The 15,892-nt window shown below is 44.0% G+C and overlaps 1 protein-coding gene across 2 annotated transcripts in view; it reads left to right on the top strand.

Annotated features, from left to right (window-relative positions):
- The window catches only part of ZNF423 (zinc finger protein 423), a 503,577-nt gene that overhangs the window by 443,912 nt on the left and 43,773 nt on the right, over positions 1-15,892 (top strand). For both annotated transcript variants that reach the window (XM_085640111.1, XM_085640112.1), the window contains one exon: positions 1,570-1,685. In XM_085640111.1, coding sequence (XP_085496237.1) covers positions 1,570-1,685 — 116 coding nt within the window. The remainder of the gene's footprint in view (positions 1-1,569; positions 1,686-15,892) is intronic.

Genomic DNA, 15,892 nt, shown 5'->3' with positions numbered 1-15,892 from the left:
TTGTGTAAGCCCATTCCTTCCCCAAAACATTTACAAAGTACATTTGGTTGTACTTGAAGGAAATATTCCCCTCCCTAAAATGTTGGCTATCTAGCAATATGCTAAGTAACTCCATAAAATGATTAGTCTCTTATAATGTCCCTCTAACATTCGCGAGCAAGAAGTTATCCCCAGTAATGATCTCTAAAACGCAAGAGGCCCGCTTAGGAGATTCCAAGATGGCACTGTGGTTTACGTTTCATAATTTTGCAGAAGCCAGGGATGCAGTTGAAAAGGCCAGGTGAAGGTTACCGCGCCTCGTGGGACCAACTAATCTCTCATTCTGCAGACCTGGGAAAACTGCAACGTTCCTAACACGTTGTGTTGATACCAAAATATCCATTTGTCGTGGGTAATTGAACATATGCAAATTCGTCAGCCCGTTGGCTGTGGAACTGCATTGCTATTGGCTATTTGCTGTTGTCTTGACGTCCCTGCAAGGACTGAAACCCTAAGGCCTTACTACTGGGAAGACTGATGACATGATGTGCGTAAACCGTCCTGCATACATCTCCAGGAGAGCTGGACTTGGAGGCTCTGAGGGGACGTTTTTGTTTGCCTTATTTGGAGACGGGTGGGTGGAGGGGGACATTATGTTCTTATGCAGTTAAAAATGTGTGACCCCACTCAAAAAAAAGGGAGGGAGTGCGGGTTGAGATTAACATGCCAACCTACTGTACTCTTATGTTTTTTTCAATTCACCGATGTTCTCAGTAATATGCCTAGAAAGCTGCATCGGGCACAGGTTTCCAAGTGAAGTTTCGAATCCTACTACTGCGAATATTCCTGTAGGCTCCTATTGTACATAGAACACAGTTACTCATAGGGGGAATGGAGCACCCAGTGCGAAAGCAGACTTTTACCACTCTGTGGGAAAAATATTCTTCCCTGTGGAGAAAGCCCTGCCTCCCCTCAACCCCACCAAATGTAGGGGCGAGTCGTTCCCTGTCACATCTTTGAAGGGGAGCTACCACAGTCTTTGGCTGGAGTTAATGTCCAGCATTTTTGGGTGAAAAGGTGAGCAATAAAAGTTGGGACATGCATGTTTGTGGATGGTCCCAAACCTCCAGGGCAGACCTTGCCTTCTTCCCATCCGTTCAGCAGTATTTGCTATTTCAAAAAGCAGTAAGCATCTGCTAAGTAAAATAAAGAAGGAACAAACTGGGTGCCCTGTGTTGATGAACAGCCCAAGCATGCCAGCAGACAAGGGGCTGAGCCACAATAATATAGAGTAAAGGAGATTGTTGTTTTTGATGTTGTGTTTATTCTATTGCTGTGCAAATGTTGGCTAGAATTATTAGTCAGAAGTTGGTTATTTGAACTTGTTATAAACAAAAAGGTTATTGCTCTTGAAAACGTCATACATAAATGGGCTTATGTCTGCTGGTACACGCACAAGAATGATTTATTCATAAGTTCTGAGGAACCCTTGTGGTTTAAGTCTGCCTCTATTTATAGACACGCTTTGATGTGGGACTAGTGACCTCTGCCAGCACGAGAAACCTCTGATCACCCTGTCTTTCCTTCCAGTTTTTGTACAGGCAAATAAATTGCAGCAGCATATCTTTGCAGTTCATGGACAAGAAGATAAAATCTATGACTGCTCCCAGTGCCCACAGAAGTTCTTTTTTCAAACGGAACTGCAGGTATGGTGTATATTCTATATAAGCCTTGAGAAGTATGTTTTATATTCTAAATAAATCTTGAGGAAACACTGTTTCCATTAAAAGTTTAAAATCACAATATCAACGGAACCTCTCCTGTTGACAAAGCCACAAGTTTTAATAGCATGAACCTCAATGAATCCGGTGAAAAGAATCAATTTTTATGTATATATTTATAGGGAGTTTTATATCGCGCAAACTCGGCCCGAAGGTATCAGCGTGCTTTACATGAACACCAGTTGCGTTACCGGCGGACATACGTGTCAGAGAGTTTGGCAGTGTGTATATGGCTCGCTGTGTAGCGATCCATATCCAATACCACATATCCATGACCTATTTACTACATTTCCAAAGCATAAAATCTCTGTATGCTCAACGTAACTGTTAATTCTTGCTTATGACAAACATATGCAAGAGGCCTACTTGACAGTAGAAAAGATAAATTAGCTTAGAGCCACTTTTAATTTCCCGAAGTCAGGCTCGTTGGGAACAGGTAGAAGCAGGGCTGGAGATATCCTGCAATTCATAGATCTCTTCGCTGCTTCTCAACAAGTTTCCTTGAATAGTTGAGATCGTGGTTACATGAGTAGGCTTGATCACGCATCTTGAAGGCTAGGTTTGGGCAAGTAATAAAGTGCGAACAGTGACACCAGATCCTTCTTCCTGATGTCTTTAGATAGTATGGGCATTCAATAAGTTCTCCGATGCGATCTCTGTTCACCAAGAACCAGGTGAACTCACCCACAAAGAGACAACCAGTCTTATGCACTCTTCCCTTTGCCCTCCCAATGCAGCTGCTCGAGATTGTGCTTCATCCCCGGTATTGCTCCTGAGATGCCTTGACTCGTATTAAATTAGATCTTTGATACAGGATTCTCCTTGGACTTTGATGTAATACTTTTAAAGGAGTTGTGTTGTTCATTGATGCTGGGATCATATTCCTGAAATCGGATTATCGTCTCCGGCATCAACCTTCACTAACATTCCACTTCACACAATGATAGATCCCTGCTTAGGTTCCTCATAACCTTCAAAGCTATCCATGTCATGTGCATCTCTTAAAACCCTATCTAGGACACTCCATCTGCCAACCTGCACTCTGTCAACCATGCCTTGCAATGGGTACCCTAATCACTTTGTACTTCATCTCACTCTGGGTCTATAAGCACTCTTGCACTTGAATGCACCCCCCTCTTGAAGTATGCATTTTCTCTTTCCTACCCTTGTATAGACTGTACTCGGCCCCCATAAGATCCAGCTTGGGGTGCGACTTAACTAAGAATATCACCTTTACAGCCTCCATCTGCCTGATAGTGTATCCTACACTACTTGTAAATCTGTTTAATATTTATTACATGGATGTATGGATTGTGTCATTCACTACCTTTATATGCAGCCCCTAAAGCCGACTATCTGCCCATAAACTGCTTTTGTTGCTCTCCACAGTGTTTGTAATAGAAATACCCAAGACATCCAATCCGAATACTGCCATCCACTTAAAGCTGGCGACCACCTCATGCACGGATCTCATTATTGACTCTTTTAGAAGAATCTCGTCCAACTTAGTGACCTCAACATTTATATCAAACAAAAGGAAACAATACCCGTATGCTGTTGTCTGTCTTCAGTGATTTGGATTTTTGTGCAGCTGGATAGTAGTCCAGCACTCAGATGTCATATCCTTCATCTCATTATTGCCCTTACTCTGAGTAGAGACACCCAAAGAGATGGCAGGTCACGTGTCAATGCTTTGCTTCCATTGTGCATTTGAATCCTCTGCTGTAATTCCACTGCTCCTCGTGTGAATTTTTAGTTGACTTATCAAGTTTAGCACTAGAAGAACTGTTACATCTGCTACCACCCATGCAGGATAACACCAATACATCACAGCTGCTCCTTTTTTCATGGTGGGCTGCTAACCTAGTGGAGTTAAGGGACTTGATGGTCCCCAGTATATGTAGAACAACCATTCTTTTAAAATACAAAGAGCCAAATAGTTAATTCATAAATTTGCAGAAGCAAAAGCCCTCAAGAGAATGGATGCCCTCAAAGTAGTCCTTAATTTGAGCCAGTGGTTTCCAGTGCTTGGCACCAGCACTTATTTGTCAACACATGCACTTTTGGCAGTTTGCCACATGGAGGCAGTGTTTGTCTAATGTAGAGATGAGCGCAGAAACAGTTGTTTACTAAATTCAAGATACATTCAAATGGCTAGTTCCTACTGCCCTAACCTTTCTTATAGCTTTTGGGGCTTGGAATAGTCTGAATTGTCACTTCTAGCTGTGTGATAGTTAGTAGTTGTGTTAGTACTGTCATTAGTAACACTGTTGAAGCAATGGGTGGTGCAAGCTGCTGTGGCCTCCTTTTAGGACCCTGGCACTTATTTTGTTACAAATTAAGCACTGCCTCAAAGCTATCATCAGTGATGAAACTAGCTGTCTTCAGCCAAAATACACAATGAAGGAGTTGATTAAGATGATTTAATGACAATGTTGTATGGCCGGTCCATTGGAGATAGAAGAATCCCCGGTGGCCTAATTTCCAGCTCACTCTGCCGAGGCTGGCTTCGGAATCCTGTCACAGTGTTTGCCGCCGAGCGATGGCGCTCAGGTACCTTGCTTCTCTGGCAGCATTAGTGCTCTTAATATCTCATTTCAGGCCTGGCTGGTGGGGGGCTAATTACATTCCTTTATTTTCACTTTCCTTGCCCTTTCTTTGGGGTGCCTGAAGTTGATTCAGACTTGCCTCACGCTGAACCTGTCACGCCGCCCAAGAGAGGCGAGGCGTGCCCCCAGTGGGAAAATAGCAGCCTGGCGCAAATGGCTTTCAGAGAGGCTCTGTAACATTTGAATCTGTTAATGGAGGGGGATTCAGTGGGATGGCTGGACGATGAAATTCAATGTGAAAATATGGTATGTGATTTGGAATACAATGGAAATTTAAAGCAAAAGAAGAACCTCCTGCATCGTTTCCATCAGCTAAGGAGAAGGTTTAAACGCTGAGCACTGCTTTCTTAAGATTTGTATTGTTGCATTTATGGAGCGCTTACTACTCCTGTCAGACATCCCATTAGAGCGGGGTCCAGCGTAGGTCATGGAGGGCCACCTTTCAGCTTATTCGGATAAGGTACATTTACATTGAATGCATCTGAATAGAGCTTATTTATATTGTTTCCCAGGGCAGGGGCATGGGATAAGCTGAACCCTTGTAAACAGACTGTTATTCGGCAGAGACGCGGGCTTTTTGTAAACATTGAACTGCTCTCAGACCATCCTTGTTAAATTGTTACATTGTTCTGTCGGGCTCCAACTAGAACAAACCCTAATCAAGAATTGCATTAAATGTATTAATATAGACGACCAAAAATGGAAATCATGAACTGCACAGCGCATAGTATGTAGCGGAAGGATGAGCAGTGGTGTAGCGGGTGGGGGGGGGGGGGGGCGGCCTCCCCCCCTGCTTTTAGCTGCGGCCGTCGCGGGGCAGCAAACGCAGGAATCGCCAGCACCCCCGCTCTTACATGCGGCTACTGTGGGGAGGCAAACGCAGGGACCGCCACGGGCGGGCAAAGGTCTAGTTACGCCACTGAAGATGAGCATAAACTGCGCCTGCAAGTCTGTACCCCATTCAGTCTGGGTTGCGATTCTCTCACTGTAATTGTGGGACCGGAAGTTGACTTTGAGAGAGCTGTTTCTTTCAACCATCCCATGTAGTTATGTTGGATGTCTTTGAGTACAGAGTTATTAGTCTTGGTTGCTCAGTGGTAGTTGGGAGCTAAGAAATAAACAATACAGATGCGCGCAGTGAAATGCATGTCAAATTCAAGCATGTTACTTTTACGTGCATTCTAATTATGCAGTTTCTAATAGGCAGCACAGGCCATTGTCCCTGATTACGGTGTTACTGGCCAACTGATTTGTGCAATTAAGATTTTTAATTGCATGCTGCCTAATTGTATAAGTGTTAACCACAACAATTCTGTGAAAATTGGCACTTTTGTTTGAGTACGAAGCAAAATTCCCATTGAAATTTTAAATTAGGGTTTGACTGCTTTTGAATCACTGTGATGTTGTAGGGTTATAATTTGAAGCGAAAGAAGGTCCCAGAAAGTGTCATAAAACGATCCTGACTACTTTCCCAACATAAACCTAAGTAGTTCAATTGTTTATCTCATTAACTGGATCAATTAAAATGTATTTAAATAATATGAACGTTTGCATATATTTTGGGGAGATGAGTTTCCACGTGGCTAAAACCACACTTTTATATAATGTTAAATTAAAAAAATATTTTTAATACAGTGTGATGATGATGCATATGTTAAATAAAAAAAATTAACAATGGTTCCCCCAAGGAGAACCTTCTTGAATGTATAGAAGAATAAATCATACGTGGAACAATTGCAATGTGGAACTGTAGGAGAAGGAATCCTGTACTGAACAATTAATCACAGTAAAATACTACAAGGGACACATAAGACGCCCATTGCGAATATAACATTGTATATCTCATATTATGCCACTTGTATTCACAAAGGCAATATGCGAAAAGGAAGGCGCAGTAGGGCACCGTGCTCAGTGCATTGCAAATTCTTCAAGGATGATGCGGAAAATGTCTACTCGTTAAAATGCCTTGGACCTCAAATGTGGGAACTCAAAACAAGTGGCAATAATCATTTAGATCAGGGACTTGATCCATTGTGAACGTGCATCCAAAGATTTATCTGAGTCTCTTATCAAACGCTGATGTTTCAACCCAAATAAATTTGAGCTTGTCAGAGGAGTATAGTCATTTGCCAAGAATAGCCTGAAAGCTATTCAATTTATTACAACCTGCTTGAGTACTTGCATACCATGGATTCAGGGTATCTAAAATATTGTACTATGTCAAACATCACCAGTGACCTTCCTCATCAAATCACACATGATATCCTCTTCAGTAAGTATAGTCACTCCAGAAAGCTCCTGGTCACTCCTGAGTCACCTGTAACATATACGTTCTAATTAGCGAGATGGCACACATGAGGACACAATGTCATTTACCATCAGTCAATCAGTTTGTGGCATACAATGAGTATATAAATGCGTGACATTTTCATTGTAGCTGGACACATTCTCAGTTGTATGTACATACCTTGAACACTGCACTATGGTTGATGCCACATTGTATAGTTTACAACACGGCCTCTCCTTCAATGTGACTATCAGTGTAGCCTGACAGTTTAAGAGCATCAAGGGCCCTTTCTCTTCTGCTGAAGTGAATTGCCTTTCAGAAGACCAATTCATATATATTGGTTTGGAACATTTAGCCAGAATTGCCTTCTCCCAATCACCTTGCCAACGAACAAGCACAGGCTTATCAGTTACTTCTCACCATGTAGCCATTTACACTAGTCTAGTTTCCCTTTCAGAGCACTAATATTTCGTTTGAACAGTCTGTTCTTCATAACCTTTTTACTTTTTGCCTAGAATTGGCTTCTGCCATCAGCATCTTCAAGTCCTTCTGACTTAGTGATCGGTTCTCAGTATTTGCTGATAAATACAAGCTGGACAAAGGAGCAGAAAACACATTGCTGTTCATAGTAACATTGATATCCCTAGTTCATAGGCACATTAATGTTACCATCATTCACTCGGCTTTGAATACCGCCTCAGTTGTAGAAATTCTTTATGACCATAGACTATACATTAGGAAGTATTGGAGAGGCACAAAGAGTCCTTGGGGGTGGTAAGGGGGGCTGAGGTTAATGCAAGAAGGGTCACCACAGGGTTGTCTGCAATAGAATGGAGTCTAGGACCTAAGATTGCAAAGGTTTTACGGTCACTACCCCTTACTATTTTTTTATATGCAATGTAAACTGTGTGGCGTAACGTGCGAATGGAGGGACTCACAGCAACTGCGAGCAGAACACCAGAATCAAATTTGCCACACATTTAACTTAAAACTAAGGGTTGCTATTACATAATAGAAAGCGTATAATTTTCATCATTCTCAAATTATGTTAGATCAGTGAGAAGAAGTAGGAGAAATTAAAAGGGGGAAAACATACCGGTTTATATCATGAATAAATCTGGGGAGACTGGGTTAATTGGGTCTGTATTATAAATAATGGCGGCTATACGTTCTCCCAACTCTGTGTCGGGGTTCTCATTCACTGCACCTTTCTTTTTAAGAGACATTATTGGTTTCCTCCATGCTTTTTCTCCCTTCCTTCTCAGTATGAATATTTGTATTCCACGCACTATACACGTCTTTCCAAATGTCTAGGCTGTAAAATAGATTTGTGGCCATTAAGAGTCTCTCCTGCTCATATGTTTCAGCAGCAATAAAAGCAATTCTTCCAGTCTGAGCAGAGCATGGAGACTGTAGTCAGGCTTCAAGACTTCTGAATGTTCAGAGACATATGCAGGGCTTTCATACATCTGTACAAACCTTCTGCCATCTGAGGATTTGAGAAAAGGGGTATTATTGTAAAGTAGGATTTAGGTAGCTGCTCATGTAGCTGTAAACTTTTTTTTTTTTTTTTTTTGTTAGTTTTTTATAGCGCGAACTCGACCCGAATGTATCTGAGTGCTCTACATGAACGCCAGTTGAGTTACAGACGACACATTAATTTTGTTGGGCACGGCGAGATTGAGTGATTTGCCCAGATGTTTTGACATCTCGAAAGTGAAGGTTAAATGACTTCATTAGGATGCTCTGCTTTTATATTAAGTGTAGAATCCGCAACCTCTAAGAAGAGTTATTTTTAATGTGTCAGAGCATTGTTACAAAAGCATGAAATTGAATAACCAGAGATTAGCATAACACAGGGGCCATATAGACATAATTAAATGCTCTTGTTTGTGGAATACATGACACAAAGGATGCTAAAGGGTAATGTAAAGGAGTCCTATATCTGTATTATTCCATGAGTACTTGCAATGTACACATGAATGGCCAAGCTGTAAGCTCAGAATAGATTTCCATTATGTTTTGAACAGCATTAGCTACTACGAAGTTATGTACATTTTTTCCTATTGCCACTTTCCTCCAGAACTTTTTCATGTGGTGTGAAAAATTACACGTATGTGTGATATTTATTTTTGATAATAATGGTAAACACTGCACTTTTCTAAATTCATAGTGCTGCAACACAATTGTACTAGGCTTATCAGTCCGATAAGATTAAAGTTCACCCTACTGGCATTTTAAACCTCTGCTACCTATACATTGAGCGCATATCTATACATTGAGTACAAAACTCTTTAAACTATCTTACTGGCTAAATCAATCCACCTTAATTTCAAAAGTGAGGAAACTCCCTACTTTGAGTGGTTAGTAAAATACGATGAAGCTAAGTTAAATGAGTCCATGGATACTTATGTGATCCTCTCATGTGCCACTGTTTCTGGCTAGGGGAGTGGATCTTCTCGGTTTCATTTGTATTTTTTTGTATTTATCGAGTTTTATATAGCGCTGGCTGGACCCAAAGGTATCAGAGCGCTTTACATTATGAACAGCAACAAGTTACAACAATAATCATTTAAACATTTTACACAAACATTTCAAAGTGAATGCCAAAACATAGGCGGCAGAGAGGGAGAAGGGTAGATGGGGGAGGGGGAAGAGACCCAGAGGGGGGAGGGGACATAGGCAGAGCGGGCAGAAAGAGAAAGATGTTCAGCTCAAGCGAAAAGAAAGTATAAGGTCAGGGAACAGTAATTTAGAGACAGTTTGCGTGGCATTAACAAGGATAGTGGACAAAATTTAAAGGGGGGAGAGAAGGTAGAAAGGGATGAAAGTGATGTTATGAAAGCGGGTGCAGGGATAGGAGGGAGCCAGGAGAGGGAGGATGGAGTAAGGCAGACCAGAAGGAGGGGTAAATACTTTGATGATCGTCCGAGTGAGAGCGGAGGGGAGAAGGGAATGAGTAGAACAAGATGGTGGGTCCAAGTCCGAAAGATCTGGGACAGTCCGCAACAAAATGGCTGGCGGGTCAAAAGTCAGAGGGACAAATGTCCACGATGCGAACCCGGGAGTAAGAATTAAGCGCAAAGATGGAAGAAGTCAAAGGAGGATACACAGTTCCAGAGTCAATGGCAGGAGGCAGGGAGAAGAAGCGTGCAGAGGCTCCAGACCACAGGGGCATTGGAGATGATAGTCCTCCGGGCGTAGCGCCCGCACCCCAATAACTGTGAAGAGCTCTCAGGTCAGTGAAGATGGGATCAAGGCGGAGTACCTCAGAGTGGACGGCCAGCATGGGGGGGGCCAGCGAGGCAGCAGCATGAGCTGGGAGTATTCTCCGGGTTGGCAGACTGCAGGCGGGAAAGCAGGTACTGCGGAGCAAACAGCGCTGTGGCACTCACCATCGACCCAGGAAACGCTGCAGGTGATATAGCGTCGGGCCAGCAGTAACTTGTAACCTGTTGGGTTGAGGGACGGTACGGAAAAGTGGAATCTCATTCTCGTTCAGACTGCCGCCTTCTGGAGCCATTCCGATGATGAAAGGTATTTGTTACGAGGGAAGCAGCAGAGGGAGAAAACAGATGCAGTGGGACGTGGCCTGTCCCGATGTCCAGAAGGGTAGGTGACGGCTGAGGGAAAACCCGGGCCAGACTCCTCATTAGCCGAACCAGACTGCTTCACTGGGCATCGGCCATGTCATTGCGATGTCCCAGAAGTGTGGAGATCTCGCCCCCGGTTCAATCCGTTGCCATCCGGAGCCCACCGGCGTTTTAAGATCTGCGCCAAGGCTGATCTTACATCGGCAGTCCATGGGGAGTCGTTCCGAGGGCAGTAGCAGAAAAATAACAGCAGCGACACGAGGGATACCATGTTCCGATGTCCGGCTTGGTAGGTGTTGGCTGCGGGCGAAACCTGTGCCAAACACCTCTTTAGCCGAACCAAGCGGCTCCACCGGGCATCGGACATGTCCTCACGAAGTCCGCAGTCAGTTACGGGGAAAATTACGGGGATAAAGAGGGATTATGAGCGAAAGCGGCATTCCCTGTCCGGGAGCTCCCGGCCGGAGCTCTGCACCGGACGGCCATCTTGCATGTTATGGCTCTCATCGTTCCCATAATTCAGAATTCTGTTGATACTTCAAGGAGACTACCATGGACAGCCAGCACCCCTTATAATTTTAGAATCAATGACTGCCTTTGACACACTTGATCATCAGCTTTCAAACAATTTTCTGGGAGTGGGGATGGCAGGACTGGGCAAACTGGGATAGTGAAGAAGTGGATGCAATGGCTCCTAGAGACAAGGACACAACATTACAGATAAAAGTGGTCACCTTTCTGTCACGCGTGGCCAGACTGAACTGTAGAGTTCCACAAGGGCTTCTCTCTTCCCTTTACTCGGTCTGTGTTGGTCTGCTCTCTTTGCTCAATGGGGGATCATTTATGCCTTTTGTACCTGTTAGATTTCTTTGTGTTTTATGTACTTCCACTGATATCATGGCAAAAAATCGAACTCTTACCCATGAAGGATGTGGCGTAGAAGCAGTCAATGTTCAAGAGGCTTACCACTGCTCAAAGACGTGATGTCCAACTTGAAAGCGAGGATGAGGGTTGGGTCTCCTACCGCGAATGATAAACGTGTAAGAACACCCTGGAAGGGCTTATTTGTAAAATCTATCGGATCTAGTCAATTATTGATTCTCATTCAGCAGAAGCATAATTTATTTCAGAAACATTTATTGGCGCTCACGTACCATAGAATACACAAGAAATACAAGGTTTTCACAGATTTTACCAGAATTCTATATGACATAAATTTTACTTATTTCTTAATCTGCAATGGCCATTTGTGCTCTTTATAGCAAAAACAAGAATCTGAACATGTAACGTCACCTGGTTGACAGTGAGCGTGCAATAAATGATGCAAAATGGAAACATTATAGCAAGCACTCATTGCATAATCCTTGATGCAAGCAAAGCTATGAGCACAGCAGGCCCTTCATGGACTAGGTGTTCTTCCCTCTATCAAACATACATCATCATTATTGTACCCACAAGTTCTTTGAAAATCAAGCTAAAATATGTCCGAAGTTGTGTCAATAGGTCTCACTGTTGGGTTGTCCACTTTTCCTGTCTATGGTTGTTCTCTCTGTTTAACCTTCTCCAAGGCCCCAGAAGACCTAATCTCTGCAGAATCCTTCATTGCAGATATCCACAGCACTCTACTTAGAAGCACAATCCTCATTCAATACTCTTCACATGTTCCCTGCTAGGGTTTGTGTTTTCCATAACAAAGGAAAGTGGCGGGGGATCCTCGTTTTTCCATAATACATCCTCTTTCTAATGGTTCCCCAGCTCAACATTGCCCTCCTCATTTGCTCCTGGTTTAGGTAAATCAAAATGGTGGGTGATTCTTAGCTGAGCACTGGAAGCTAGATGTAAAAAATATAAGCCAGCCTGCTAAAGTGGAGCCGCAGATCACAAATTTAAGTCCTCTTGGGCTGGTGTATTCCATGAAAGATCTCGAATCTTCTGATGGTGTCCTCCATAATTCCCCTCCCTACTCTATTCATTCATATTTCACCCATTATTGCAACTGCTTGTAACTGCTGCCAAAATCAGTGCTACTTTCCCTTCAGCCACCGGTTACCTGCATGCTCCAATATGTTTTTCCTCTCATAAAGTGGATGCTCTCCAAAGCAGGCACATCCGACTCACATCGAGTTACCGCTAGGGATGGGTGGTTAACTCCGCTCTGTGGATGGAGTTTGCTGAATTTTGCTCCGCTCGGAACGTGGGGTTCAGCAAAAAAAACGACAATTCCATTGCATAGCAGAGTTTGCCCCCACCGCTCTCACTTACAAAAACTCACATTGAGACCAATCTCGCCACTTGAGTATAATTATCTTTATGCCGTACAGTTTTGCAATCACATGCACACTTTTGGGATCTCAGTGAACCTCTTTAGAGTCCTTGTTTTCCTTCTGTTCTCAACACTCACTGCCTCTGTTTTTTAGGACTCCCTCTGACGGACACCTCTAACACACTCTCCGATTGGCTGCCATCAGATGTGATGTGAGTGGCTCCCCCTGTGGCAGACGGGCATGGCTGTAGCAGCGGGGTTCATACCTGCATCGGACAGGAAGCAGGACCACTGGAATTTTTCCAGTGAATGTAGAGATCTTGCAGTGGGGCACAGTCAAGGATCAGTGTGGGCCATGACCCTGGTGTAAGTTGCTCTAAGTGATGCTTACTCATCGCTATCAGCGTGGGTACGGCCATCGAAGTTTTGATGAAAGTGGGGCCACAGGTCCTCTAGAAGTGAGGGTACAGCCCTGTCAGTGTGGGCACAGGCATGGCACACAACAGTGTGGACAAGGCCCTAACAGTGAGGCGTAGGCAATGGACACAGTACCGCAGGACAGCCTTCCCTTGGACCAGTGTAGGCTGGATATAGAACAGCAGAGTGGTTGCCTGGCAATGATTGAGGCTTCAGCACTTCCAGGACAGGGCTCTGGCACTCCCAAATGCCTCTTGCCCGGCTCCTCCCAGCAGCGGGTCCTATGCCTGTCCTGTGTCATATCCGTGTGCGCTGTGATGCCATTCCAGTCCTGCAGTGTCTTAGCTCCCTGTAATTCCTCTGCTGGCAGAGATCAGCTCCAGAGAGAACCCGCCCTTCACAATGACGCTGCCCCATGTTCATCGCGTGACCACACACTGCCTCAAGCTTCTGGCTCCGTGTGAGCTCTGCTGCGAAGAACTGCACTAGCCGGAAAGTACAACGTGGTATGTCCAAGCGGTGCAGGGCAGTTGGCCTTAGGGAGGTTAATTCTCAAGAAACAGTGGTGGTGGGGGGCAGGAACAGAGTAGGGGTGATGAGTGGAGCAACTGTGCCTGCTCGCGGAACTCTACTGAATTTCACAGATTTTTTATGAAACTCCGTGGAATTCCACTTAGTGCAACTCCGTGAGATCCAGCCAGCCCTAGTTGCTGCCTCGTCCCTTGGTCATTACTTTATCAATGCTAAGGTTAGCCACAGGTACTTGTTAAAACAGAGTCACCAGTCAACACTAGAGCTCTGGGTCTGAACTGGGGTGGCGAAGTGAGCTAAAGAACAATGATGGATTCAACCCAGATCTGTGACTGGGGATGAGTGTCTGAAAAGTTTCAGCGCTCCGTCCATCATCTCCTTGTGTTTGATCTATTCCAGATGACCATGCACCACCTCCATATTACATCTTCTTTGGTAACCAGCCTCAGAGGGCAGTTTTCCCCTTTATTTCTCTCTGTTGCTGCCTTTGTTTTAATGCCAGTAAAATATATCCAGCTCAGAACATCTGCTAAAGGGAGTCCAGCTTTAAGAAAGGAGATGGAGCCAGTGCTAGAACCGCAATGGGATTACATCTTCCCAGGATCCTGGCTAACTCTGCCACCTTGCCTTAGCAGCAAAACAGTAAGGTCACAAGTCCTTCTCTCGTTGATTGATCGCCTGCTTGTTAATAGTGAGCTGCCTTGCAGTGTCACCCATGCTTAAGTTTTTCCCATTTGCCTCTCTCTGAAATGCTCAGAGAGTGCTGCAATGTTAAGTCTCTCACACAGTACAGTGGAGTAACTATAATCTGGGTGACCCCCGACCTCCAGGAGGGCCCCTCTGGAACTGTGCATGGGCATGTGGTCTCTGGCCTCAGATCTCCTGACTGGGTCCAGAGTGTGGGGGTCGGGGGTCCTCCATGTACTTTGCTGGGGGACCTCTTCAAGTTGTGTTATGCCATTGACCCTCAAGAAGAAATATTACCTTTTATGAATGGTATTGCTTTAGGCATATACAATTTAGAATGATAAACGTACAGTTTTCTTCCAGGGGCAGCTAACAGTCCTGCCAAGTTAAGGCAAAGTTGCACTGCAAAATATGATCAATGAGTCTTCAGTGTGCCACCACCTTCCCGACAAACTAAATGAATGTTTGTCTTGGCTATTCCAACCTCAACGAGAGACGGAAGTGCTAACTTGCAACCCAGGAGCGGTTCACATTGATTGTCCATTGGAGGGATTTCCACTTCTCGACTGGAACCGGATGTGTATTCAGGGATCCTAATTTATGGTTTGCTTTCTGTTATCAGTAAAGCTTTTCTGTTTAAAGGGCTTCTATTTTGGCCTTGAAGTCCCAGTTAAGCCGTTCATAATATTTTTCAGTGTTTATTTAAAAAATGCGAAGCCTAAAGTTTTTCTCAGAAGCCCGCTGTGGTATACCATGAATGTCCAGTTTTGAGTCCATCTCTTGCCTCGTTGTTCCACCAGCCTCTACTTCGCGACCCCGCTGGCAAGATCTTTTTCGTCCCTGCTTTCTCCCTTTGTTGGTGATTCTCTGGCTTTCTCTTTCTTCTTATTTCTCCCATTCCTACCTTTCTCTCTACTGCTTTGGATTATGATAAAAAATAAGTCTGAAATCAGAAAAATGAAAGCCTGTGTCAACCATCTACAGCCACCAACGCAAATTAAGCTACGCGTACAGCTGGTTACTTGGACGGTGAAAACCTGCTCTTTGTTTGATTGCTGCTGGAGCAAGTCTAGGCTGCTTGTCCGGACTTAACAATATATGCCTGAGTGTTTTTACAAGAAACATCTAGATCATTAAATATAATGGGTCTCAGCTGCAGTTTTGATCACTGGAGCATGCACACAATTCATCACAGCAAATTAGGTACGTCTTCCTAACTTATCTCTCTGCAATTCACTGGCACTTTTGGAGAGCTGAAAGTTATCTGTGCCGTCGAAGCAATTTCAGATAAAATAAGCTGTGTTTATTGTAGGGGAACAAGGGTTCATTAATTACAAAAATGTGGAGCATTCTTTCTCTCTGCTTCGGCATGTTCGCAGAGCCGGCTGCAGTTCCAGTCGAGATCCCCGGTCACATTTATTATTTATCGATTTTAGTGAATTTCTTGTCTGCAGTAAAAGAGACGTAAGCTTGAACATATTAGCCTGTTTGTGCCAAAGCCTGTACAAGAGTCATCTCGACAAACGGAGGCTGGCCGTGCCTTCGATTTATTTCACAGACCATTTAGCGGTGTAGAGACTTGCACTGTTTGAGTGGGTGACAAAATCGCTTTTTTTAATTTTATTTTTTTAATAAATGATCCTGTACACTATCTAGTTTTACTGGCACCCTTCACGTGCTGTAGTTTTGTGGCTCGTACATTATTGCTTTATCAGGTGATGCTCTTAAATTGAATGCCAGGCATT

This window comes from Triturus cristatus, chromosome 12 (assembly GCF_964204655.1).
Source record: "Triturus cristatus chromosome 12, aTriCri1.1, whole genome shotgun sequence".
NCBI classification, from domain to species: Eukaryota; Metazoa; Chordata; class Amphibia; order Caudata; family Salamandridae; genus Triturus; species Triturus cristatus.
The sequence above is the reverse complement of the archived record's forward strand: the minus strand, read 5'-3'. Positions and strand labels throughout refer to the sequence as shown.